Source organism: Chanodichthys erythropterus, chromosome 5 (genome assembly GCF_024489055.1).
Source record: "Chanodichthys erythropterus isolate Z2021 chromosome 5, ASM2448905v1, whole genome shotgun sequence".
Classification (NCBI taxonomy): Eukaryota; Metazoa; Chordata; class Actinopteri; order Cypriniformes; family Xenocyprididae; genus Chanodichthys; species Chanodichthys erythropterus.
This window is the reverse complement of record NC_090225.1, coordinates 33,698,470-33,724,544: the sequence shown is the minus strand read 5'-3', so window position 1 is coordinate 33,724,544 and position 26,075 is coordinate 33,698,470. Positions and strand designations below refer to the sequence as shown.

General features: G+C 38.4%; 1 protein-coding gene across 1 annotated transcript in view; it reads right to left on the bottom strand.

The window, feature by feature from the left end:
• Positions 1-2,558: 2,558 nt before the first annotated feature.
• adgrb3 (adhesion G protein-coupled receptor B3) overlaps positions 2,559-26,075 on the bottom strand; it is a 207,594-nt gene continuing 184,077 nt past the window's right edge. Inside the window, exons 20-31 of the mRNA XM_067385508.1 lie at positions 23,922-24,072; positions 19,075-19,144; positions 18,645-18,711; positions 18,086-18,171; positions 15,982-16,080; positions 14,852-15,023; positions 12,509-12,604; positions 11,623-11,662; positions 7,394-8,064; positions 5,498-5,533; positions 4,818-4,922; positions 2,559-2,862 (exon numbers count right to left, since the gene is read on the bottom strand). Coding sequence (XP_067241609.1) covers positions 2,674-2,862; positions 4,818-4,922; positions 5,498-5,533; positions 7,394-8,064; positions 11,623-11,662; positions 12,509-12,604; positions 14,852-15,023; positions 15,982-16,080; positions 18,086-18,171; positions 18,645-18,711; positions 19,075-19,144; positions 23,922-24,072 — 1,782 coding nt within the window. The 3' untranslated portion in view covers positions 2,559-2,673. The remainder of the gene's footprint in view (positions 2,863-4,817; positions 4,923-5,497; positions 5,534-7,393; positions 8,065-11,622; positions 11,663-12,508; positions 12,605-14,851; positions 15,024-15,981; positions 16,081-18,085; positions 18,172-18,644; positions 18,712-19,074; positions 19,145-23,921; positions 24,073-26,075) is intronic.

Genomic DNA, 26,075 nt, shown 5'->3' with positions numbered 1-26,075 from the left:
TGCGTACTTATACAATATTCTATAGCTTTTTGCAGTATAGTGCGAGTAGTGTGTTCACACCGAAAATTCCCAAAAGAAAAAGTGCACTTTAAATACCTGGATCATGCACTTAAAAGGGTTAGTTCACCCAAAAATGAAATTTGTCATTAATTACTCACCCTCATGTCGTTCTAAACCCGTAAGACCTTCGTTGATCTTCAAAACACAAATATTTTTGATGAAATCCGAGAGGTTTTTTTATCGTCCATAGAAAGCAACAAAATTACCACATTCTATGTCCAGAAAAGTAGTAAAAACATCATTAAATGAATCAACATGACTACAATGGTTCAACCTAAATGTTATGTAATGACGAGAATACTTTTTGTGCGCAAAAAAAAAATTGACTTTATTCAACAAATTCGTCATTTTCCTATGCTATTTACGCTGCAGCGCTTCCAGGTTCTACGTCCGAATGCTGGCTCAGTCCTGGCCGGCTCCTGCGTCAGCATAACACGCATGCTTTGTGCTGCTCACATGAACAGCAAAAGCCAATACCGAGCTGGCGTTCGGACGTAAACATGGAAGCGCTGCGCTGTGTCAATTGTGTATGAGACTGACAGGGTAGAGAAGAAATTGTTGAAGAAAGTTATTTTTGCATCCAAAAAAAAAAAAAAAAAAAGTATTCTCGTTACTTCATAACATTAAGGTTGAACCACTGTAGTCACGTTGACTATTTTAACAATGTTCTTACTACTTTTCTGGATCTTGAATGTGGTCATTTCTTTGCTTTCTATGGAGGATTAAAAAAAACTCTCGGATTTCATCAAAAAATATGGGTAACACTTTATTTTAATGTGTCCTTGTTACACGTTACGTGTATTAACTGTAGTAATAACCATAAATTAGGCATACTTAAATGCAACTAACCCTAAACCAAACCCTAATCCTACCCTAAACTTAGAGTAAGTACATGCATACTTAATATTACTCAGTACTTATATGTATAACTACATGGTAAATAAAGTGTAACCAGAATATCTTAATATGAGTTCTAAAGATGAACGAAGGTCTTACGGGTTTGTAAAAACATGAGGGTGAGTAACTAATAACAGAAATTTCATTTTTGGGTGAACTAAAGCTTTAACTAAAAAAGATGAAGTATTGAATGTTGGACACTTCATGCACTTAACTGTCACTTTAATTACATAGTGGAGGGGGAGGGGCTATCAGAGTCTTGTTGAATGACAAAATAACTTTATAAAATTCATGCACTACACGAATGTTTAGATAGTGTATAAGTAGTTTATAGTGTATAAGTGTGTAATTTAGGACACAACTTTAGTTAGCAGAGTGTCTAAAGACCATCGGCATGAAGTCTCACCTTAAACTATATATTTTTTATAAAATGCAAGATGTTTTATAGATTTTCTGGTTTGATTCTCTCCTGTCAGGGTCATCAGCTGATAGCGTAATTGCACATAAGGTACGCCATATGTGGCGTGCCGTTACCCAGAAGTGACTACGCTTCCTGTTATTTTTAGCTCTGCTGTGCTATTTTTATAGCCATTGCCGAAGACGACTCACTCTTTCCACTAATGGCCCTTAAAAATACCCTGTTGTTATTTGCCTTTAGGTCTGACAAGTCATTACAGACCATTTTTCTGCTGCAGTTGAAGTAAGGACCTTGAGAATGAGAATTTGTCCTCAGGGATTCGTGTGTCCAGAAAAAGGCGTCAACAGAGACACGTAGCACGACACAGGAGTAAGTCGACAAGTTCTCTGAAGCAGTACGAACATATTTCCTCTTTTATTTACATTCCTTTTTCAAATGTTAACATTTTTCGCTATAACTCTCTCATCAAGTTGGCATTTTCTCTTTTCTCATTAAAATAAACTTGGCACAAGTAAAACATATGTAGACAAAAGTTTTATTTACACCATACAACATTTTTGATTTTTAAATATTTTATACAGGGCTGCAGATGAGAGAGCTTTACTGAGCTTCCAGGCAGGTTCTGCAGTATTAAAGTTTTGAAATATATTATTCATAAAAAAGTGAGTATTACCTTTATTGCATTTAAAGCAATGAAGAATGTAGCTTGACAAACATTCATTTTTAAATGACAGAAAAAAATCCTCTTTGCCTCTGAATAGTTTTGTCTTTTCATATTATAAAGTAAAAAGTGTAGTCATGGCCAAACGGACTTGTTATAAACTTCTTAAAAACCTGCTCAAGTATATACATTGTGTTCCTGGGCTCGTCTCCCGCCGAACAAAAAACCGAACCCAGCCGCCGCTCGTGGGTGGACGTCACGTCGTGTCGTTTTTCTCTTTGAGGTCTCGTCTGGAAAGATTGCGTTTTCGGAACCGAATATTTTCCAAGTGGTACTTTTGAAACACATGATGTTTGATATTGTACATGTCTGCCCCCCACTAAATACACGAGTGAGAATACAAAAAAAAAAGATAACACAGATGTTTTTTTGTCTTTTTCTAACATCTTTATATCCATCCTTCTTCCATCTTCTCTTTTTTTTTTTTTTTTGAAATCTTATTGGCACATATTGTCCCTGCTATACTCCTAGAATCCAGATATGTCTTTCCAAGGCTGCATGAAAAGTCTTCTGCGTTTTTGTTCAGTGCAAAATATGTCCACCTTCATCCGCGTCCCTGCTAACGCTTCATTATTCCTCAGACTTCTGTCTGAAAGTCTCCCTCCTGGACGTCCAAAGGGAGGTTGACACACTTTTCCCACTCAGCGTTAGTCATCTCCAGAGAGTTCTTTGTGTCTGATTCTAGTACATTCATTGTGGCGTAGTTCTGATATTCACTCGCCGGGTTGAAGCTCTCCCATGGGTTCTTGTTTTGCATTGCCTTGTCCTACGGAAAAGGACGAGAGGGTTCCGTGTTAGAAATATTCTCAATATGGTTACTCAAAGACTTGTTTTATGACACTGCCAAGCATAGAAAGTTGCACATGGACATGAATCATCAAGCTTTAATTCATGTTCTCTCACAGTGGCACTAAAATATTTGGACACTTAAAAATATATGAAAGTCACTGCATTAGATACAAATGAATCAATCCAAGTGGCCAATAAATGACGCTGTGCTGGTACGGTCTTTCTTGAAAATAAATGTCATGTCACTTGGTTTGATATTTCGTTAATTCATGCGATGGCATTCATACATTTGTGTTCCAGAAACATGTTTGGGACCGCTGCATGTACACATCCAGAGCTCAATAATCAAAGTGTTTGACCTGACAGCATGTTTGGAGTGTTTCCAGATTCAGGAACATCTCAGATTTTTCAAGTGAATAAAAACACAGGATCATTTCTTTCAGTGGTTGGTTACTAAGCAACAGGCAGTGAGTGGCAAAGTTCTGCAGAGCTGATTGAACATGGGTAAAAGCGAGTAGCATGTGACCAAAAGGACACATCGCCAGGAGCTACGGCTATACCTGACATAAACATGCATTGCTAACACTGAACAAAAAGGTTCAATTTGTTAACATTAGCTAATGCATTAGGGTTCTTAAATGAACCATTTTTGCAGCATTTATCAATCTAGGTTACCTTATAAATCTAATTGTTCATTGGAAATTCATGTTCTTTCATAATACATTAATGCTAATTTATACAGCTTGAAATGTATGTATAAATTAGCATTAGCATAGATTAATAAATGCAGTAGAGGACTATTTCATTGTTAGTTCACGATGCCTGATGCATTAGTTAATGTTAAAGTATAGAACCTCATTGTAAAGTGTTACCCATGCATTTTGTATCTTGATCGTATCTAGACGCTTGCACAATATGGAAATGCCACTTACATACTACATTAGAGATTGCATTAAACAGAGATTTCTCCATCATTGATGGATAATTCAAAATGCTTTCCGTCATATTAACTGCTTAAAAAGCATTTGGTCTATTTCCTGCTTTAGCAACATTCTCACAAATAAGAATGCTAATGCATTACAAGTGAATGAAAGAGGACAAAATCAAGTTTTAAAGCACCTTTGTGAGTCTACATTGGATTAACGGTCTAAATTGGAATAAATCATGGGATATTTGTCATTTAAATCGGGTGACCATATCGCAAGACCACATTAACATTTACACCTGCATTGAATATGATCAGAATGTGGTTTCAGTGATCCGATCACAGCGCATCTTGAGTGCACTGGCTTTTATCAAGGTCAAGAGCGTATGGATTGTGATCCGATCACAGAAAATGCATGCTAATAGCAGAGCTCATGTCTAAAAATCGCTTAATTATCAAAGCGAACCTTCCAGTGCCAGTCAGCTGGAGAATGTAACAAAATGACACTGAACGCTTGTTTTCTACATGGTGCTGGATGGTGGAATGCAATTGTGTTGCAATTGGCCTGCCCGCAAATCAAACAATCCCACCTGCCTTACAATTACAGATAATTTGTGCAGCATACTGCGGAAAGCACAGAGAACCTCTCCAATATCTGAAGCAAATCAAGTGTTTTTTGTCCCGTGCATTCACCAAACAGTGAGGAAAAAATAATAAGCATGTTAGCAGCTTATGGCCTTGTTTGAATGAGCATGGATCACAATGACGGCTCAGTCGCTCTTCCTCTCTCTCATCCCTTAATACTTCCTCTTCCACCCCCTGGGCCAGGCAGCGTACTATTTTTCCACATGAATACATTGGGTGGATAACTATTCATTCCTTCAGTCACTCACTTCCTGTGCACAAGAGTGGGGCGCCACAAGAAGACACAGCTAAACATAGACAACGCGGCGCCCCCCCCAGTACTCGGTAATGAGACACACTGAACCCCGTTTCCTGTTACTCACCATGCCGCCCATATTTGGTATGTCTCGAAATCGGTCCAGGGTTTGAAATTTCTGATTGAGTTCCTGGAACAGCTCCATATGCCTTTTCCTGGTGTGCATGACTTTCTGCAATGGCAAGGGTAGGAGGGGGGAGGGAGGGGAAGGGGTAGGGGGTGGGATTTGGAGTTCAGTCAAGCTGAGAACCAGAACTTTGCAACAGGAAAAAACCTGGTTACTTTCAAAGAATTTATCACCGTATAAAAACGCCGTGCTCACCCTGCAAATTTGGCTGAATGCTATGACAAGGTTATGACAAACGGCACTGGCATATATGAAGGGTCAGTGGTAGCACTTGACATTCAATTTCACTTTTTGGTAAAGGGCTGAAATGCTCTGGGGGATACTGCAAGTGACCTTAAAAATGTGAAAATATACAGGCTATTTTTTGATTTTCAGCTTGAAGTCAAGGGATGTAAAAGGATAAAATGGGAATATGTGGTGGCTGACAGCATTGCTTTTACGCTAAACCACACAACGCTTCATAAATCGCAGTTGTGTCAGGACATGCTACTCCAATAAGCTTAAGTGCTACACAAAGTAGTTGTAAATTAAAGGGGCAACACAAACGCAACAAATGGCCCTTCGCTTTCTTGCAACAAAGGCCTGACGCATGCACTTCGCCATGCAGAGGTTTCACTCACCTCGAAGTCTAGATCCTGGTACCTCGACTTTCTTCTCTGTAAAACCAAGACAGAAAGACAAAAAAATAATGTTGGATATTACGAAACTTGGAGAAATAATTCTGCTGAAATCTGAAATTTGGTCCCATCTCTAAGAAGATGCACATGAGCAAGTATGTTTCTTGTACATCAGAGCAAGACTTGTATGCCTTGAAGCTTTTGGCAGGAAACGGTTTCAGCTATGGATCGGTTTCAAATGTATTTTCCCTCAAGGAAGCCAGTCGATACCAGTGCTTTACAATATTTCAGTAATGATGAGAGGTTGAAATGTCTTACAGTGCCTCTGCAATGACCTTTAAGGCCAGACAAACTGTACATAAGTACGCAAACTTTGATCTGTTGTACATAACTTAACACAAAAGAAGATATTGTGAAGAAAGTTTGGGTCTGAACAACATTGAACCGTTTTGACTTAATAAATGAACAAAGAAAAAACGATATTGCAATTTGCAGAAGAAAGTCACGTAGGTCTGGAGTAAATAATGACAATTATCATTTTGAGCTGAACACTCCCTTTAAAGTTGCATGAAATAAAATTCACTCTCTTTTTTGAACACTAGAATTTTCAATCGAAATGTAAAAGCATAATCTTCCAGTGAAACGACAGACTTCTGTCTGCTGATGAATGCTGGACTTCCAATCATTTAGTCTGCTTAAACCCACCCCTTCCTTATAATCAATCTGCTTCCATCCAATCAACAAGCAATGGACAGAACCAATCAAAATATGGAAAAAAGATATGTTGCTACTTCCATTTCTTCATGAATTTAACTAACTTAAATATTTATTATAGTTTTTTTGTTTTGCTTGCCTTTTGCCTTTGGCTTAATTCTGGGAATTAAAGGGTTAGTTCACCCAAAATGTAAAATTATGTCATTATTACACACCCTTATTTCGTTCCAAACCAGTAAGACCTTCGTTCATCTTTGGAGCACTTTGCTTTTCACTTGAGCACCACGACGCATACCTGCTGACACAGGAGCCAGCCAATACAGAGCCGGCATTCTGATGTAGAACCCACTGCACTGTGTTTACAATGTGAAAAGTGCCAGAGAGAGAAGTGAAAGAGAAGAAATTGTTTTGCTAAAAAGTATTCTTGTTGCTTCATAAAACTAACGTTGAACCACTGTAGTCACATGGACTAATTTAAATATGTCTTGGTAACACTTAAGTATAGGAAACGCATATAAACTATTAACTATTAACTTTTCCCTTAATAAACTCCTAATTTCCTGCTTATTAATAGTTAGTAAGGTAGTTGTTAAGTTTAGGTATTGGGTAGGATAAAGAATGTAGAATAAGGTCATGGTGAATAAGGCATTGATATGTACTTAATACACTCTAAAAATTGCTGGGTTAAAAAAAAAAAAATGGCTGGGTAAAAACAACCCAATCCCTGGTTTTGTCCATATTTAACCCAGCAGTTTTTAGAGTGTAAGTACTAATAAATAGCCAATATTCTAGTAATATGTGTGCTAATAAGCAACTAGTTAAAAGATCCTAAAAAAAAGTGTTACCAATGTCTTTATTACCTTTCTGGGCCTTGAAAGTGTTAATTGCGTTGCTGCCTATGGGGGATTAGAAAGCTTTCAGATTTCATCAAAAATATCTTAATTTGTGTTCCGAAGATGAAAGAAGGTCTTACAGGTTTGGAACAATGTTTGGCAGCTATAATGCATTTGTGGCAACAGTAAAACAGCAGCACAGCATTATGAATTGCACAGTTCGGCATACATATCGGTACGCAACATTGAGTAAAATCACGCTTGTGCAGCTAGAAGCCTCTGCATTCATGTACTTGTGTAAAGCACGCTTCTGCCTAACTGTTTACACCCAAGACTAGATTCGAAGTCGCACCTCTAAAGAGCTCATCGATATAGTTGAACCAGTTTCGCTTCGTGACAGCCCTCCGCTCTCCTCCATTTCTGCCAGGAAGTTCTTCACAGCCGTGCGTGGCTCGAAGGGAAGATTCTGCATGTGTTCGGTCTGGATGGGATACTGCTGTTCCATTCCCATGTGCTCCATCCCCGAGTGGCCAAGGTTAAACTCTGCACCCATCTTGTAATGCATCAACCTGTCATGCGACAGAGAGTCCATAGTCATGCTCATCTTGCTGTCCTCCTTCAGCAGGGTGGGAACGCTGCTGGACCCGGACGCCGACACCGCTGCGGAACTGCGAGGCAGGACGATGTAGTCCGTCTCCATCTGTCCCGGCTGGGGGTGGCCACTTAGGTCGTGCGCGCTCAGCTCCTGCTCGCTTTGCCTGGTGGCGTCGTCCGTACACAGGTATACCGTCCGCCGCATGTCTGCCGTGCTGTCCATACACTGGTCTCCCAGATCGCCCACGCCCATGGACATGTGAAGTCCAGAGGGCTGCTGGATAAGGACTTTAGACATGATGTTGCCAGGCAACGTGGAGTAATTGAGCCCCTCGGGACCTTTCTCTTCCTCCTCATCATTGAGAGAGATGCGGGAGAGGGTGCCGGTGATGGTGGCCGCTCGACAGGAGCCCATGTCTTTGTGGAGGGCTGCAGGTAGGAAGGAATATCATTAGTAAAAATGTGTGATGCAAAAACGTGTGCTGTTCTTTAAATGTTGGTAACCAAACAACTTAACCAATCAGAACATTTTTCATAATAGATCGGATACATAGCTGAAGTGTCAATACTAACATATCCGACAATCACGGCCCTAGTTTATTGCTGCATTTCCACCACAGGAACTTTCCCCAGGAACTAAGGACTTTGGGATGGTACTTGGTGTGTTTCAACTGCAGGAACCAGGGCCTAAATGAAGTTCCGGGTAAAAATTTCCCCCTCAGAAAGTCCCTGCTCACGAGGTAGTACTTTTTTAAAGTTCGAGAACTTTCGGGGGTGGGACTTCGGCGCTGATTGGTTGAGTTCATGCAGCCTTTTGATTGGTTGACTCCACGCAGCATTTTATTTCAACCACCATTTTAAAAGTCTGTTGTGGTGTGTGCAGTAAGAGTTAATCAACAATGGAGTTTAAAACACACGACCGATGGTCCAACAGCAAGGTTCAGGCTTTATTAAAGCTTGTATATGTGCTTATGTGTTGCGTCACCAATCACTAATCTTCACAGTACTTTAGCCTGCAAAGGAAATGCAGACAGCAACAGGTCTGGGGGAAAAAATTTCCTGGGATAATTGTTCTGGGTAATTTTGGTGGAAATGTGGCTTATGTTGACCTATTCCCCAAAAACAAGTGAGTTATGAAGCTACAATTCTAGCAGTGAATAAAAAAAAATAATAATAAAAAAAGACAAGTAAATTCAAAAGTGAATAACAATTACACTTTATTTCAGTAGTCCTCTTTAGGCAATCTACTAACTATAGGTAGCTTTACAACTATGTACATGTCCGCTAACTCATTAATTTGCAACCACATCAACTAACTCTCATTAAAGTATTAGTAGACTGTTAGGTTAGGGTTAGTAGAAGTTGAGAAGTAACTTATAGTCAGTAGAATGTCTGTTGGGGGACCCTCACAATAAAGTGTTAGCAGATATTGAGCAGACTGTCTACTACTACTCTGACTGGTAGTTGACATGTAGTTGCAAAGTTACTTATAGTTAGAAGAATGTCTAAAGCGGACTCAAAATAAAGTGTTACCAGAATAACTGTTCATTCCAGTTGAAGCATATGTATCAGCATGAACCAATTTAATTAATACAGAACATATACCCCTGGTTTCACAGACGAGGCTTAAGCTAGTCCTAGACTAAAATGCATGTTTGAGCTGTTTTAACTGAAAGTAACTTGTATTTACATATCTTAAAATGTCAATGCCATTGTTTTGTCTCAAGATGCACACCAGTAATGTCTTTTTCTAGTGTGTGTTAATAAAAGCTACTTAAATATCCTAATTGAACTAAGGCCTAATCCTGGTTTAGGCTAAGCCCTGTCTGTGAAACCGGGCCATATTCTTTTACAAGAGACCAAAATGATGCCTAGTACAAATGAGTTTTGCTGGTGAACAGCATGGTTGTGGCAGTCCATCAGCACTAACCATCTAAGCTGATATTTTCAGCAAGACCTATGCATTGACAAACCATAGACCTCCTTACAACACCTGCTGTTATAGAAATGTGTCCATATTTAGACTAGATTGATTCTGTTCAGCTGAAAGAGACACACACATCTCCAGATGCAATGTCAGAAGAAGCATCAGCACTCTGAGAACAGCCTGTCCTCTGCAGCACCACTCTATCTCCACCAATCCATAAGGGAATTACTGCCACTGTTCATAACTGAACAACAAGGAGACCAGAGGACAACAACGCCTGCTTAAAAATCTTCCAGCTCTGATGGTAGGCCACACTAATGCATCACACAACATGGCGTCTGAAGAGCGCAGCCGAATACTGATAGAAGAACACAGAAAGGGCTTCAGGCTCAGGACAAGGACTCTCAGGGTGAAATCTGTCAACATGTCCTGGTCATATAACACCCCTATATTTTTTACTGTATAAAAATGAATGCAATATAATTTAGAATGATAGAATAAAGTATGTGTTACAATAATGAGGATCTATTTATCAGTAGTAAGATTTTTTTGGGAAGTACATCACATAAAAAATTAATGGTCCTAAAATAATTATTAATTATTTTATTTTATTTATTTATTATTATAATTATTTACAATTTAGGGGTAAAATATGACCTTATTTTTGTGAGACTCACCCTTCTTGTTTTTGGTAGTTAAAGTAAATCTTGGATTAAAGTTTTATGCTGTCCTAATGAAGGACACACCATGTCACAATATCACCTCTGAGCTGATCTTAATCCAGCTTTAATAAAGAACACTAGAGTCAGAGCGCTGATATATTACACTTAATTTCAAAACAAAAACAAAAGGGTTAGCAAATTGTGTTACTTGCTGCACTTCAGGACTACAGTGTAAGCTAATTATCTGATTTACAATGCCCTTGTTACACAACTTTTTGTTTGTTTGTTTGTTTGTTTGTTAGCATTTGCCATAAGTAAAAATTCACAAAAAAAAAAAAAATAGAAGCCCAACATTCAGACAACTGTCATGACATCTGATTATGCAGTTTAAGTAATTTAGTGGCTCATATCGATGTCAAAATGAGCTCTGGCTGTGATAAGTGACAGGAAATTTTTATCAGTTGCTTGGTTTCTATTTATGTGGCGTCACACTGTGCAGCCCCACCCATAGTGAAGTCTAATTGGTCTTAACCGTCTAATTGACTGTGCTTGTGTTGTATCATGCAACATTTTCGCCTTCGGTGCAGACAGACATGTAAAAATGTGACAAGAGCCACCATGTTGTCTAGGGGCATAACATTCCTACATAAAAACTGAAAAATGGCTCTAATGAAGACTTCATGCTGTTTTGAACTTTGTTGGCTGGATGTCAGAAGAATAGCATTTTTAAAAAAAAAACACTTTTTCAGTAGAACAATAAAACAATTCTGTCTAGACCTTGAAACAAAAATCGTGGTTTGAACGAATTTCAAGGGACTTAAAAGCTTCATTGTTCTTCATCAACTGTTTACTTAGGGGAGATAATTAAACAGTACACTCATGGATTCACGTTTATTCCATACGGCAGCTAGATAAAGATAAAAGGGAATAATGTGTGGAATAAAATAATCATGATTAATTCAACATCAATATATGGACATCTTTTATAATATTTTTTACAGAAGACATACAAGTGTTTTACAAAACTTGAAAGACTGAAATTGCCAGCACATTTGTGTGCTTAATTTTAACAAGATTAAATCTATTTTAATTAGGTTTATATATTATTTATACAATGAAAGTAATAAAGTCCATGAATTTAATATTCTGTGAAATTAAAAATTTAACTTTTTATGCTTTAGAAGCAGTTCAAATGTGTATCAGTATCTATCAAAGGAAAAAAAAAAAAAAATCTGCACTTTATCTATGAAAACTATGACATTGGATGACTGTCCCATTCCACTGGGACTTCTATGGTTCTGATGTTCAACCTGAATGTTTAGTCTCTTGGGCCTTTTTTGGCCCAGGAGAGTAGAAGTAATTATGAAACGCATTAATAGTGCACCATCTGTTTCTTACCTGATCGACATGCGATGTCCACGTCTTTCTCAAAGTCCGTCTGTGAAAAAAAAGAAGCCGGCAAAGCCATTGTAAAATTAGACATGCACAAGGAGTTTGATTTAGTACTAAAACATAAAAGCTAAAGCTTTATTTTTACTTTGACAGTTGCAGACATAAAAGCATTTTCCCGTCTAATCAACCATTTAAAATCAGAATAATACATCAGTAAGGTAATACAGTCCAACAACATATTAATGCTATCATGAGATTATTCTCAAATTGCATGACTTTGCTGGCTTGTGTCTGCAGTCTAACCACGTCCCACAGTCGTCTGTCGAACCCATTTATAAATAGAATGAGATTATTCAGGTATCACAATAGAGGAGCCATCGACAGTGGCGAATCAAAGGCAGTCTGCACACTGGAGGCCTCATTATAGTGAAATGCTTCTAGTAAAGAAACTTTAAATCAAAACATAAATGAGAACTGTGATCATTATGTGCCAGTGGTTCTGCACGGGTCACACATCTCTGGAACCATTTTAACAGCAATTACTCCCTCAAGCAAGTGAAGGATGAGAAAGACCGGTATGAAATATGACAAATGCGTCCCATCTGAGAAAAGCGAAGGCCAGAGGAAAGCCAAAGGATATGGATAAAAGAATTGCCGTTATTAATTAAGTAAAGACAATTCTCCATTTCTCCATATCCTGTCATAACTGTATAAGCAATAACACTGTATAACAAAGACAGCGCTCTATTATATCAAGAGGTCACAGCGCATACATCTAATAGCATCAAGCCAGATGCAAATGTTTTCGCAGCTAATTTAAACTCAGCGTATTCCTGCTGAGTTTGTGACTGTACATTGGAAGAATACTAAACTCAGGAGTCTCGTTTCTTACCATGATCTGTGCATGCCCGTTGGGGAATGTACCAGTCGCGTCAGCATTAATGGGGTCTTGACAGTTTCTTAGACGACATCTGAAGGCATCTTGAACCTGTGAACCATCATTTTAGTCACATTGTTAAACCTCGGCAACAACATATGTTATCATACTATACAAAACATTTCGGAGAGGCACATTTCTTCAGGGTTTTAAAATGTTTCTGAAAGAAGCTTCTTATGCTCACCGAGGCTGCATTTATTTGATCGGAAATGCAGTAAAAAAGTAATATTGAAATATTGTTACAATTTCTTTTTCTTTTCTTTTCTTTTTTAGGTTAATCTATTTTAAAGGTGCCCTAGAACCAGTTTTTACAAGATGTAATATAAGTCTAAGGTCTCCCCTGAATGTGTCTGTGAAGTTTCAGCTCAAAATACCCCATAGATTTTTTTTAATAATTTTTTTTAACTGCATCATTAACTATGCACTGATTCAGGCTGTGGCCCCTTTAAATTGCGCGCTCCCTGCCCCCCCGAGCTCTCGACTATAATATAGTGCATTTACAAAGTTCACACAGCTAATATAACCCTCAAATGGATCTTTACAAGATGTCCGTCATGCATGCTGCTTGTATGCGTCGGATCATGTGAGCATAGTATTTATTTGGATGTTTACATTTGATTCTGAATGAGTTTGAGGCTGTGCTCCATGGCTAAAGCTAACATTACACACTGTTGGAGAGATTTATAAAGAATGAAGTTGTGTTTATGAATTATACAGACTGCAAGTGTTTAATAATGAAAATAGCGACGGCTCTTGTCTCCGTGAATACAGTAAGAAACGATGGTAACTTTAACCACATTTAACAGTTCATTAGCAACATGCTAACGAAACATTTAGACAATTTACAAAAATCACTAAAAATATCATGTTATCATGGATCATGTCAGTTATTATTGCTCCATCTGCCATTTTTCGCTGTTGTCCTTGCTTGCTTACCTAGTCTGATGATTCAGCTGTGCACATCCAGACATTTTGCCCTTGTCTAATGCCTTGAACATGGGCTGGCATATGCAAATATTGGGGGCGTACATATTAATGATCCTGACTGTTACGTAACAGTCGGTGTTATGTTGAGATTCGCCTGTTCTTCAGAGGTCTTTTAAACAAATGAGATTTACACAAGAAGGAGGAAACAATGGAGTTTGAGACTCACTGTATGTCATTTCCATGTACTGAACTCTTGTTTTTCAACTATGCCGAGGTAAATTCAATTTTTGATTCTAGGGCACCTTTAAAATTAATTTATTCTGCAATATGCAGTGTTGGGTAAGTTACTCTAAAAAAAGTAATTAATTACTAGATACTGTTACATCTTCAGCAGTGTAATTAGATTACTATACTAATTACTCTCTCTAAAAAGTATTGCATTACTTATTACAAATTAATTTCTAAATCCCATAATCAACCTCGACAAGTTGAACAATACAAAGACATGAAACTGGTCATTTAATTCTTTCAAATACATAATATAAAATAGCATAAATTATTCTTGAACTGAGGAAAGTATTTAAAGGAAGAAGGTTACATTAAAAACACATTTTAACATTAGACGTTAAATTTTGATATTAAGTCCACTATTGTTTTATACAGAATTGTTCTATAAACTATACTTTAATGCAATTACATTAGAAGTAACTGTAATTAAATGACAGAAAAAATAAGAATAATCCCTTACTTTACGTTTTCAAGGGAAAAGTAATTAAATTTCAGTAATGAGTTACATCCAACACTGATAATATGACAAACTTCTGAGAAAAATAAGATGTTAATCGAGAAAAAAAAAAATGCAGGCATTTGATTTTATCAGGATTTAATTGGACATGAAAAGTGTACCAGAATGGGCCAGCAGATGTGATCTATAAATGACAAAATAAAAGGGCTTGGTGATGTCAGCCCAAAAGGAAAGTTGTTTCAGAGGCAGAGGGATTCATCAGAGGATCAGTCAGCACAGATTTTAAAGGTGAATATTGCTGGCTTGGCTGGTCTGAAAGTGGTTTTGTGAAATACTAGTACTCATGGTAATACTCCCATTAATGAGTACACGGTTCAGACCAAGAAGAACAACTGCTTTTCTTTATTCTGCAGAATTTAATTGTATAATAAAACAAAATCAAAATATCTTCTTTTGTCTTCTACAGAAGAAAGAAAATCATACAGGTCTGAACATGTTGGTCATTATATGATGACAGAATATTCATATTTTGGGTGAGCTATTCCTTTTAATGAAAACTGGGCAAGGAGTAAAATTAACTGGACCTGTGAAGGAACTGTAAGGGATTTTACTGGTTCCAGCCCTACCTCTCTTCTGAGGATACAGTGGACCATGACTATGACAAAGCCTTGCAGGGAGTCAAAGACCGCGAAGAGGATCTGGAATAAAATTGAGCGTTTGTCCGTCATGGCCAGCACTGCAGACATCCAGGTGAGAGCTAACAGAGGGAGGACAACACAGGAACTCCACAGGGAGGCCCTGAGACAGAAACAGAGATGGTGGAATGAACAACAAAAACAACAGCATTGTGGCATTGGTCCCAAAAATAGTTTGACCCATTCATTTCCTAAATAGGCATTCAAAAAAACACACAAACACAATTCAATAAAAAAGCTCTAAGCCTCAAACAAACCAACCAGCTTCGAGATGAATCATAACAATAGTCTTTGATTTGAATTAAAAAAGTACATAAAAATCTGAAAAAAGGCAATTAAATTTGTTTGTGAGGGAAGTACTTATCACATAAAACTAATCATTGATAAATAAAATATAAAGTATATGATAATTATTATATTGTATTGCAGTAATAAAATAAATAAAATATTCAGTTACACTAGTAATTAACTACAGGTATAAAATACAATGATTATTATTTTTTTGCAAAAATATTCAAATATACTGGTCATTGACTAAGTATAAAATACATTTATTATTATTATAAAATTTTATTTAAATAATAATTATTAGAATATTTTATATACTAGTTTGAGAGTGTAGGGAGGCTACATCTCATAAAAATGACGTTGAACTCAAACATCCTCAGATGTCATGGTTGGTCTGTCTTGAAAGGTTTATATGCCATTGTAAAATATATATTTTTCTATGGAAAAAATGATGGGGATTTCTACAGATGTCTTCTGTTGCGCTCTATAGAACATATACGGTGAAGATAGATTTTGTTTGCCAGTTTCATACCAGATGAAAGCATGCATGTCCAAACTGTCCTAAATTGCCACCATTATCATCAAGAGCACAGCAACCAATCTATTGTTCCAATAGAGTGTGTCAACATATTACAGACGGAGAACAAGAGCCAGCTGTTCATTTAACACCTCCACAGTCTCCTTCCCTGAGGCAAGGGGAAGGACACACGCACACTCGCGCCTGCAGCTTAATCAGCATAATCGATTTTGCTGAGGCATTGCTGGGTACTTACATGGCATTGCTGGCCGTTGTTGCTGATAAAGCAGTAGTTGAGACAACGCCACATTTGGCACATTTTAAAGTTAGTCCTGTATGGGGCTCGCTCATCTGCCTGCAGGACAGTCAAATAACCAGACAACACAGAGGGAACATATTTACATGGTGATCTGATTATACCAAAAGTTTCTTTTGGAAGTGTGTAATTTCTGCATATTTAGTAGCACCAGAATTTGAATCGGTTTGTTTGAGCAGCTAGACTAGGCTGGAAATATCTCTAATGGTGTAAATTTGGATCAGGACTACCTGTTTCTGTAGTTATGTCATGCTCAGATGACACTATAGCTCTGTTCCAAAACCTAATGAGGTCTTATAGCCTACTGTCAACACAGGTGACAACGCGGTTTAGCATAAACAGTTTGGTGTTGCTAAGAAAACAGGTTTTAAATCTTCTGTAATATTATAAATGTATTTTCTGTTACTTTTGATCAATTTAAAGCACCCTTGCTATATATATACATATATATATATATATATATATATATATATATATATATATATATATATATATATGACTTATTAGGCATAACATTATGACCACCTTCCTTAATATTGTGTTTGTCCAACATTTGTTGCCAAACCAGCCCTGACCCGTCGAGGCATGGACTCCACTAGACCCCTGAAGGTGTGCTGTGGTATCTGCACCAAGATGTTAACAGCAGATCCTTTACGTCCTGTAAGTTGCGAGGTGGAGCCTCCATGGATCGGACTTGTTTGTTCAGCACATCCCACAGATGCTTGATTGGATTGAGATCTGGGGAATTTGGAGGCCAAGTCAACACCACAAACTCGTTGTTGTGCTCCTCAAACCATTCCTGAATAATTTTTGCTTTGTGGCAGGGCGCATTATCCTGCTGAAAGAGGCCACAGCCACCAGGGAAAACTGTTTCCATGAAAGAGTGTACATGGTCTGCAACAATGCTTAGATAAGCGATACGTGTCAAAGTAACATCCACATGGATGGCAGGAGCCAAGGTTTCCCAGCAGAACATTGTCCAAAGCATCACAATTCCTCTGCCGGCTTGTTTTTTTTCCCATAGTGCATCCTGGTGCCACGTGTTCCCCAGGTAAGCAACGCACACGCACCCAGACATCCACGTGATGTAAAAGGAAACATGATTCATCAGAACAGGCCACCTTCTTCCATTTCCCCATGGTCCTGATGCTCATGTGCCCACCGTTGGTGCTTTCGATGGTGGACAGGGGACAGCATGGGCACCCTGACTGGTCTACGGCTATCCAGCTCCATACGCAACAAACTGCGATGCACTGTGTATTCTGACACCTTTCTATCAGAACCAGCATTAACTTCTTGAGCAATTTGAACTACAGTAACTCGTCTGTTGGATCAGTCCACACGGGACAGCCTTCGCTCCCCTCATGCATCAATGAGCCTTGGCCACCCATGACCCTGTAACCAGTTCACCACTGTTCCTTCCTTGGACCACTTTTGATAGATACTGAACGCTGCAGACCAGGAACACCCCACAAGAGCTGCAGTTTTGGAGATGCTCTGACCCAGTCGTCTAGCCATCACAATTTAACCCTTGTCAAACTCGCTCAAATCCTTACGCTTGCCTATTTTTCCTGCTTCTAACATATCAACTTTGAGGACAAAATGTTCACTTGCTGCCTAATATATCCCACCCACTAACAGGTGCCGTGATGAAGAGATAATCAGTGTTATTCACTTCACCTGTCAGCGGTGAAGTCATAATGTTATGCATGATCGGTGTACATATATAAACTTTTGAATGGAAGTGTAGATGTTCTTCTTTTCATTAGCTCATTTCCACACCTTAGCTATACTGACAGGATGTCAGGAAGCAGCAACAAGCATGTGTAGTTACTGCGAGCTGCCCAACATTTAAAGCCGTTTTGCTAAAAGACATTTAACAGCCAGCTAACTTGTAATTTCAAAGAAACTGGTTTCCTTATTGAAAAGACCATTTTCAGTAAATTTTCAGGACACCTTGTGAACCCAGAATTAGGTTTTGGAACAGAGCTTATGAGTTTTTTGTATGTATGTGTTTGTGCAATGTTGCTTAATTGGCACTTACCCTGCTCTATGTTTTAGTTTCTTATCCAGGATCCCATCTCTCGAAACCAGTTTATTAAACACCAGAATGCCAATCACCATGTTAACCTGTACACACACACAAACAGTAACACTGTCAGGACCTGATCTGTGCATTAAATTAACCACACATCTTCAGCATTGTTTAAAGCAATGACTAAATGCAAAGGCTTTCTTTGAATATAAACAAATTATAGTGCTTTTCAATGTTTTTGAGTATTTTATAACTAGCTTCAAGCTGTACTATAAAAATACAACAATACAGAAATAAATCTACTGTTTAGTGTTGTGTAGAAGCATGGTTGTGTGACTCTGTGCCACCCTTACATCTTAATTCAGTCTAGAAACAAACTGCTTAATGATGCATATAAATGACGGGGGTCACACAATCTTCATTTCGTACTACAATGGAGTGAGGCAATTTTCCATTTCAACATTGGCACGCTAGACTAGTCCAGTAAATGACATAAAACATTATAAAGGCACTGGTGTGTGTAGTTAAGACTGGTAAATGACTGTAAATAAACAAAGTGTAAAATTACCAGCACCACTGCAGCAGCAGGTCCCACAAATGCATAGAGAAGACCACCTTCCAGAGATAGCCAACAGCTGCAAACACACAAAAAAAACCTAAATATCAGCAAATCTTGCATAAAATTTAACATCCGGCATCAACTTAATGGGGCATGGCAGTACACAGTCGTATCGTCCTTGAGTGTCTGGGGATCTGGAGCCATATGCCATGGTTCTACATGAGAGACTTTTAGTGTGGAACAAGAACTCTAAAGAGATCTTAAAACACTGTTTATATCCAGGTATCCTCAGGAGAACTAGGTAAGACTGTTGCAGTCTCTTGGCTCTGACTCACTACTTCATGCCACTGTTTTAATTGGAATGATTTTTGTGCTATGTGTGGGATCTTTTTAGTTTCTGGGTAGAGAAACCAAGAAGTAAAAAAGCAAGATGTCTTACTATTGAGGTGTCCCATATCCTTTTGCTTTTGTGAATCCCATTGAGATAGCGACCACCAAGGCAGGTAATCCTTCAAAAGAGACACAGGAGTGATTAAAGGCCACATACTGGGTAATCCTTCAGAGCTGGAGACATTCACAGCACATGTACAGTAGCTTCAGTCAGAGGTTAAGTATAAGAGGAAAGTAATGTGAGTGGAGCTTGTCCGTGCAAAACCAGCCGCTAAAGTGTTCTGAGTGGATGCTAGAGTATCCCTGTGAACTATGGGATATTTTTAACTGTTTTATCACTTTGAAAAGTGTTAAATGGCTGACATTTAATAAAATGAACATGTTTTTAAACACTAAAAATATATATTTAAAATAGTAAATAACGTTATTTTTGGGAAAAACAACTTAGGATTCACAATATTATAACTGTACAGTATGAAAAATATACATTCATCTCGTTATTTGCTAAGGATAACGTTTAACATTGTTATTAAATAATTAGTGTTGTGAAAATTAGCTTTTAATGAGCATATATCCATCTAAATATAGAAAATAGGGGAAGTTAGTGCATTATATATATATATATATATATATATATATATATATATATATATATATATATATATATATATATATATATATATATTAGCCATTGCCTTCTTATTTTTATATAAAGATTACATTACATTTAGTTAAAAACACTCACTAATACAGGCTGACATCCAATATGGTACCAATATACACTATATTGCCAAAAGTTTTGAGATGCCTGCCTTTATGTGCACATGAACTTTAATGACATCCCATTCTTAATCCGTAGGGAGTAATATGGAGAGAGCCCTTTGCAGCTATAACAGCCTCAAATCTTCTGGGAAGGCTTTCCACAAGGAGTGTGTTTATGATAATTTTTGACCATTCTTCTAGAAGCGCATTTGTGAGGTCAGGTAGTGATGATGGCGAGAAGGCCTGGCTCACGGTCTCCGCTCTAATTCAACCCAAAGGTGTTCTGTCGGGTTGAGGTCAGGACTCTGTACAGGCCAGTCAAGTTCCTCCACACCAAACTTGCTTATCCATGTCTTTATGGACCTTGCTTTGTGCACTGGTGCGCAGTCATGTTGGAACAGGAAGGGGCCATCCCCAAACTGTTCCCACAAAATTTGGAGCATTAAATTGTCCGAAATGTCTTGAAGCATTAAGAGTTCCTTTCACTGGAACTAAGGGGCCAAGCCCAACCCCTGAAAAACAACCCCACACCATAATCCCCCTCTACCAAACTGTACACTTGGCACAATGTAGTCAGACAAGTGCCGTTCTCCTGGCAACTGCCAAACCCAGACTCATCCGTCGGATTGCCAGATAGAGAAGTATGATTCGTCACTCCAGAGAACATGTCTCCACTGCTCTAGGGTCCAGTGGCGGCGTGCTTTACACCACTGTATCCGACACTTTGCATTGCACTTGGTGATGTAAGGCTTTGATGCAGCTGCTCGGCCATGGAAACCCATTCCATGAAGCTCTCTACGTGCTATTCTTGAGCTAATCTGAAGGCCACATGAAGTTTGGAGGTCTGTAGCTATTGATTCTGCAGAAAGTTGGCGACTTCTGCGCACTGTGCAGAAGTCCCATGGACTTATTGCACAGGTGGCAACCTATCACGGCACCACGCTTGAATTCACTGAGCTCCTGAGAGCGACCCATTCTTTCACTAAAGTTTGTAGAAGCAGTCTGCATGCCTAGGTGCTTGATTATATACACCTGTGGCCATGGAAGTGATTGGAACACTTGAATTCAGTTATTTGGAGGGGTGTCCCAATACTTTTGGCAATATAGTGTATCATGCATTTCTAATCAAACATCTGACGTCAAGTCTGCAGCATAAACGTGTTACAGTTTTGTTAAAATAATTAACCAATAACATGAGCAACAGTTGCCTTAGCAAACGCCGCTGCAGATCTTCAGAAGCACGTCAGGTTTTCAAGTCAGGAAAAATATAACTTCTAAATCGTTTGTGACATGAGAGCAGGTAAACAATCTAAGAATCCCTGGAGTTTTACACTAAAAACCAGCATGTGAAAAGCAATTACCACAACTGCTTTTGAACAGAGAGGCTGAAACAAATCAAACAGGTCTTGAGCTGAAGTATAATGTCATATCTGCTATCTTCCTAATACTCTCTCTCCATTTCTCTGTCTCTCATCTTAGCTGGTCTCAAGCAGGACTGCCATTATGAAAGGGCTCTTTCTGCTCCTGCCACTGTCCCGTGATCTGAATATTAACACCATCCCTCTCGCACTGGTGGCTGAATTTATTGATGCAATCAGCTTGTCTGAAGAACCAGTGAGGAGTCTTGTGGGCCCCCTCCCCTTTGCTGAGTCTAACCAAAGCTCCGCCCCTATCCACCAAGCAGTTTCATCCTAAACCAATCGGAAAGCGCACTGCAGTGCACTCATCGCCCTTTCTCAAAGGGTCCTCAAAGACATTTAGACTCTGGATGGATGAAAAAAGATGGAATATCTGAGAAGGATTAATGAATTTGACCTACAAGCCGTCCATAATGATATGGCTGTTCCCTCACAGATATAAACTATACCTGTGGATTTATAGTTGAACAAACACAGCACAGTCTGCCAGATAGTGAGAACGACATGCCTCTTGTGTTCATATGACCTCAGTAGGGGTCATGCAATTAAACAGACCAGCTGTTGGCTTTCTGATCCTTAACAGATGTTTCAGATTAGTACCTTTACACTGAGACACCATTTAGTTCCAAATAAAATGAAAAGATATTACTGCATGGCTGTTTACTATAGAATTCATTCAGGAGAAAAAGTTTAGAGTAGGGCTGGATGATATTAATTATTCTCGATTAATTTAATGACTTAAATAATAATAATGTTGCCCTCATAGTTCACTGACAAGGTTTGTACTGTAATTATGCTTGACTATTAAAGGTGGAATACCAGTACATTTATTTGAATGCATTAATGAGAGAGAACTAGAGAATAGATCTCTCTATTAATTGTGAAGCTGTGGGTTGTAAGTAGTTAAGTAAAAAAATATGTTTGTTGACTCTGCGTTTGAGTTTGCCTCCGTGTTGCTTCCATGCCGCTGACTGGACGGGGTGGAGTCACGTGACTACACGCGTGGTAGTATGTTTTTAGGGGGAAATTATTAACAGGATTAAAAAACTGAAATACTGACTTGGGAAAATTACGTCGGTTAGAGGTTATGAATTTCGGTTTCGATTACTTTCCGATTAATCATCCAGACCTAGTTTAGACATGGTCAAAATTATCTGCTGAAGTTCAAACTGAGCATCAGAATGGGGAAAAAAGATGATTTAAATGACTTTGAACATGGCATGGTTGTTGGTGCCAGACGGGCTGGTCTGAAGGCAAAAGGGGGTCCAACCCGTACCAGCAAGGTGTAGCTAAAAAAGGGGTCCCGCATTTTTGTGTTGTGTCATGCTAGAGGTAGAAATTAAAGGATTAGTTCACTTCAGAATTAAAATGGAATGTCATCCAAGATGTTTATGTCTTTCTTTCTTCAGTCTAAAAGAAATGAAGGTTTTGAGGAAAATATTCCAGGATTTTCCCCCACAAAGTGGACTCCAATGGGGATCAATGGGTTGAAGGTGCATACTGCAGTTTCAATGCAGCTTCAAAGGGTTTTACACAATCACAGATGAGGAATAAGTGTCTAATCCAGCGAAACGATCTGTCATTTTCTTTTTAACCACAAATGCTCATCTTGCACTCCTCTGCGATGAGCCACGCATTACATAATCACGCTGGAAAGGTCACGCGTGACGTAGGCAGAAGTACCGATCCAGAGTTTACAAAGCGAACATGCAAAGACTAAGTCAAACGCCCTTTACAAAAAAAGGTAAAACCTTTATTTGATGTTGGATGAGAAAATGAGAGTACTTCCGCCTACCTCACGTGTGACCTTTCCGATATGATTGTGTAATGCGTGCCGCAGAGCAGTGCAAGACGAGCATTCGATCGTTTCGCTAGACAAGACCCTTATTTCTCATCTGGGATCGTGTAGAGCCCTTTGAAGCTGCATTAAAACTGCAATTTTGACCTACAATCCTATTGAAGTCCACTTTATGGAGAAAAATACTGGAATTTCTTTTCGACTGAAGAAAGAAAGACATGAACATCTTGGTTGACATGGGGGTGAGTATTGGTCTGGTCGTATCCACTTCTTAGCAACTGTTGGGAATGGAGTCATGGACCGATACAAAAGCAGGAGCAACAAGTTCATTTAATAGCAGACGTCACTCATCAAATCTTCCGCCATTAAGCTCTGAGATACTGAAAACAAACCACTTATGAATGGATTGTAACACTATGGATCTAAAAAGTGAGTCTTGTTTTATACATGTGCTGTGCACTGGTGCATACAACTAATTCAAGAAACATTTCATGGATACCAATAATTTAATTAATCCACCATCAATATTTTTAAAATTGCAAAACTAATAAACGGTTCACATATCTTCTTCTGTCATGTCTTTTTCCTCTGCACACAGCAAAACACTGCAATGATGGAAAGACAGAGCCTTGTTTGTTGCTAGGTAACTGGAGGGATGAGCGTTTGCTCTTCTGTAATCAATTTGATGTGTGCGTAAAGTGGTCCTGTATAAGAAACCCTGGGGAGGTATGGAACATACGAGACGATATTTAAAAATTACCCACTCACATTGTCCATATTTGAGAAGTAAACACCAGCTGCATGGTGATGATGATGATGGAGCAGTACAAATGCACAGTAGTGAAGAAAGAGAGATAGAGAAAGAAAGAGGGAGAGATGTAGAGATACTGTAAGTGTTATGGAGATCCAAGCACTCACCCCATCCCAGACAGAGAAAGCGTTTCCGAATGAGCCTGGTCCGAACTTTCCCTGTCACAGCCATATAGGACTGCCAAGCTTCTGTCAAAACCCAGCAGAAGGACGCCAGGAAAAAGAAGTGCAGAAATGCAGTTGTCATCGTGCATATGCCCTGTCCATTCAACAGAGAGAGAGAGAGAGGGGGGAGAAACTGATCAAATATTTTGAAACATTCATGTCAAGTCCAAATGAAGGTTTTTGGACTGTCAATCCAATATCACACTGACTGAGCCAGACTTTGGGTGGAAGGTACTAACATTCACTCATTAAAATTTATTAAAATTACAGGAAATGTGAACTCACTGAAACCACCAAGACTGAAAAAAAAAATAGTGAGGTACAAAAAAAAATTGATCCTTTAATGCATCTACTCCCTTTGATTTTCACAAAAGGTGTCAGGAAAAGTTTGCGACTAAAAAACAACAAAGTGGCAAAAAAAACATGTTTTGCTCCAGACATGTCTAGACCATCATTTAGGACTGGGCATGGTATGTACCATGTTCACAATGTGATCTTGTGGATATTATTTGGATAAAAAAAAAATATATATATATAATTTTATACATAGAAAATAATGGCGTCATTAAGATACTTTTTGGAAAGAAATTAATACTTTTTTTCAGCAAGGATGCATTGATCAAAAGTGTTTTACATGGTTACAAAAAAATTATACTTCAAATAAATTCTGTTCTTTTGAACTTTATATTTTCTCCAAAATATTTAGGAGCAAACTGCTTTCAACATTAATAATAATAAATGCTTCTGAAATGAGCAGCAAATCAGCATTTATGAAAGATTTCTGAAGGATTATGTGACACTGAAGACTGAAGTAATGACTTCTAAAAAAAAATGCATTGTCATCACAGGAATAAATTAAATTTTAAAATATAAACATAAAACAGGTATATTAATTTGTAATAATATTCCACAAAACTGCTGTTTTTACTGTAAATGCAGCCTTCCATCCATCCATCCATCCATCCACTTGAGAAAAAAAAAAAGAAACGGCACACTGCCACAATGCTCTCAAGCTCTATTCTAATATTAGTGAACAAACAACGTTTCAACCTATTCGGTCGTCGTCAGGTGATATAAATGAGTCAGTATGAGCAAATCAGTATGACCAAGTTGAAGTGATATAAACTTAAACATACTATACTATTGGTCATATGCCCCACATCCCATGCTTCTGATTCCAAATCTAGAAAATCTTGCTGTAATTAAAACGTGTGATCTGGACATTCTCAACACTTTGCCACCAATAAAAAGCAGACAGAGGGTATGAGATGTCTTCAGCACCAAAAGCACATCTTTCTCACCAAATGAGTATCACTGAATTTGGCAATCAGTGTGTCTCATGCAAATCTTTTAAGACTGGAATAATCAGCATGTGACAAAAACACCTCTCTCCTAAAACTGGGGTTCCCACTAGATCTGACCAATGAACTTCCATGACATATATATACATACAGGGCCTAAAATTTTATAAATCCTAACAATGCAATGCTGTGAGAACATGAACGTGAACAACGCTGAGCCTTGCCAATTTGAATATTCAAGTGCAAGACATGAAAGGGACTATATGCAGTGCCCTATATCTTTGTTCTACTGTATTTATGTGTGCTGTTGCTTATAATTTGAATATTTGTTATTTTTTTCTTCTTTAATAATGTTTTACATTATATTAGGCTAGTAGTTTTAGCTGTGGTATCTAAATTGGAATAGAGAATCTAAAATGGTATCTAAAATGCTGGTGTCATGACTGCCCGTTTTTGCGAAAACAGTTTCATGGCCAGTAAAAAATATTTATGACCAGTAAATTTCACTGGCCATTGGCAGATGTGACAAAACGTTAGTTTAGGACCTATATATGTGAACTTCAAGCTAAATCTCTCATGAAAGCTGGTTTACTGAGGAGTTGTGGTCTTATGAGAGCTCAACAGCATCAGGTGTCCCATCACATGCTGCCAGCTGATCCATTTTCACAGCATTTGTCTTGGCCACATCAGGTGGACTGGGATCAGGTGGAAGCAGGGTCTTCGTTACGTTCTGTCCAGCTTGTCTCTGGCTCATGTCGGCCGTGCTCTCAGCTCTCTTCTGTGCCGTGAGCATCCA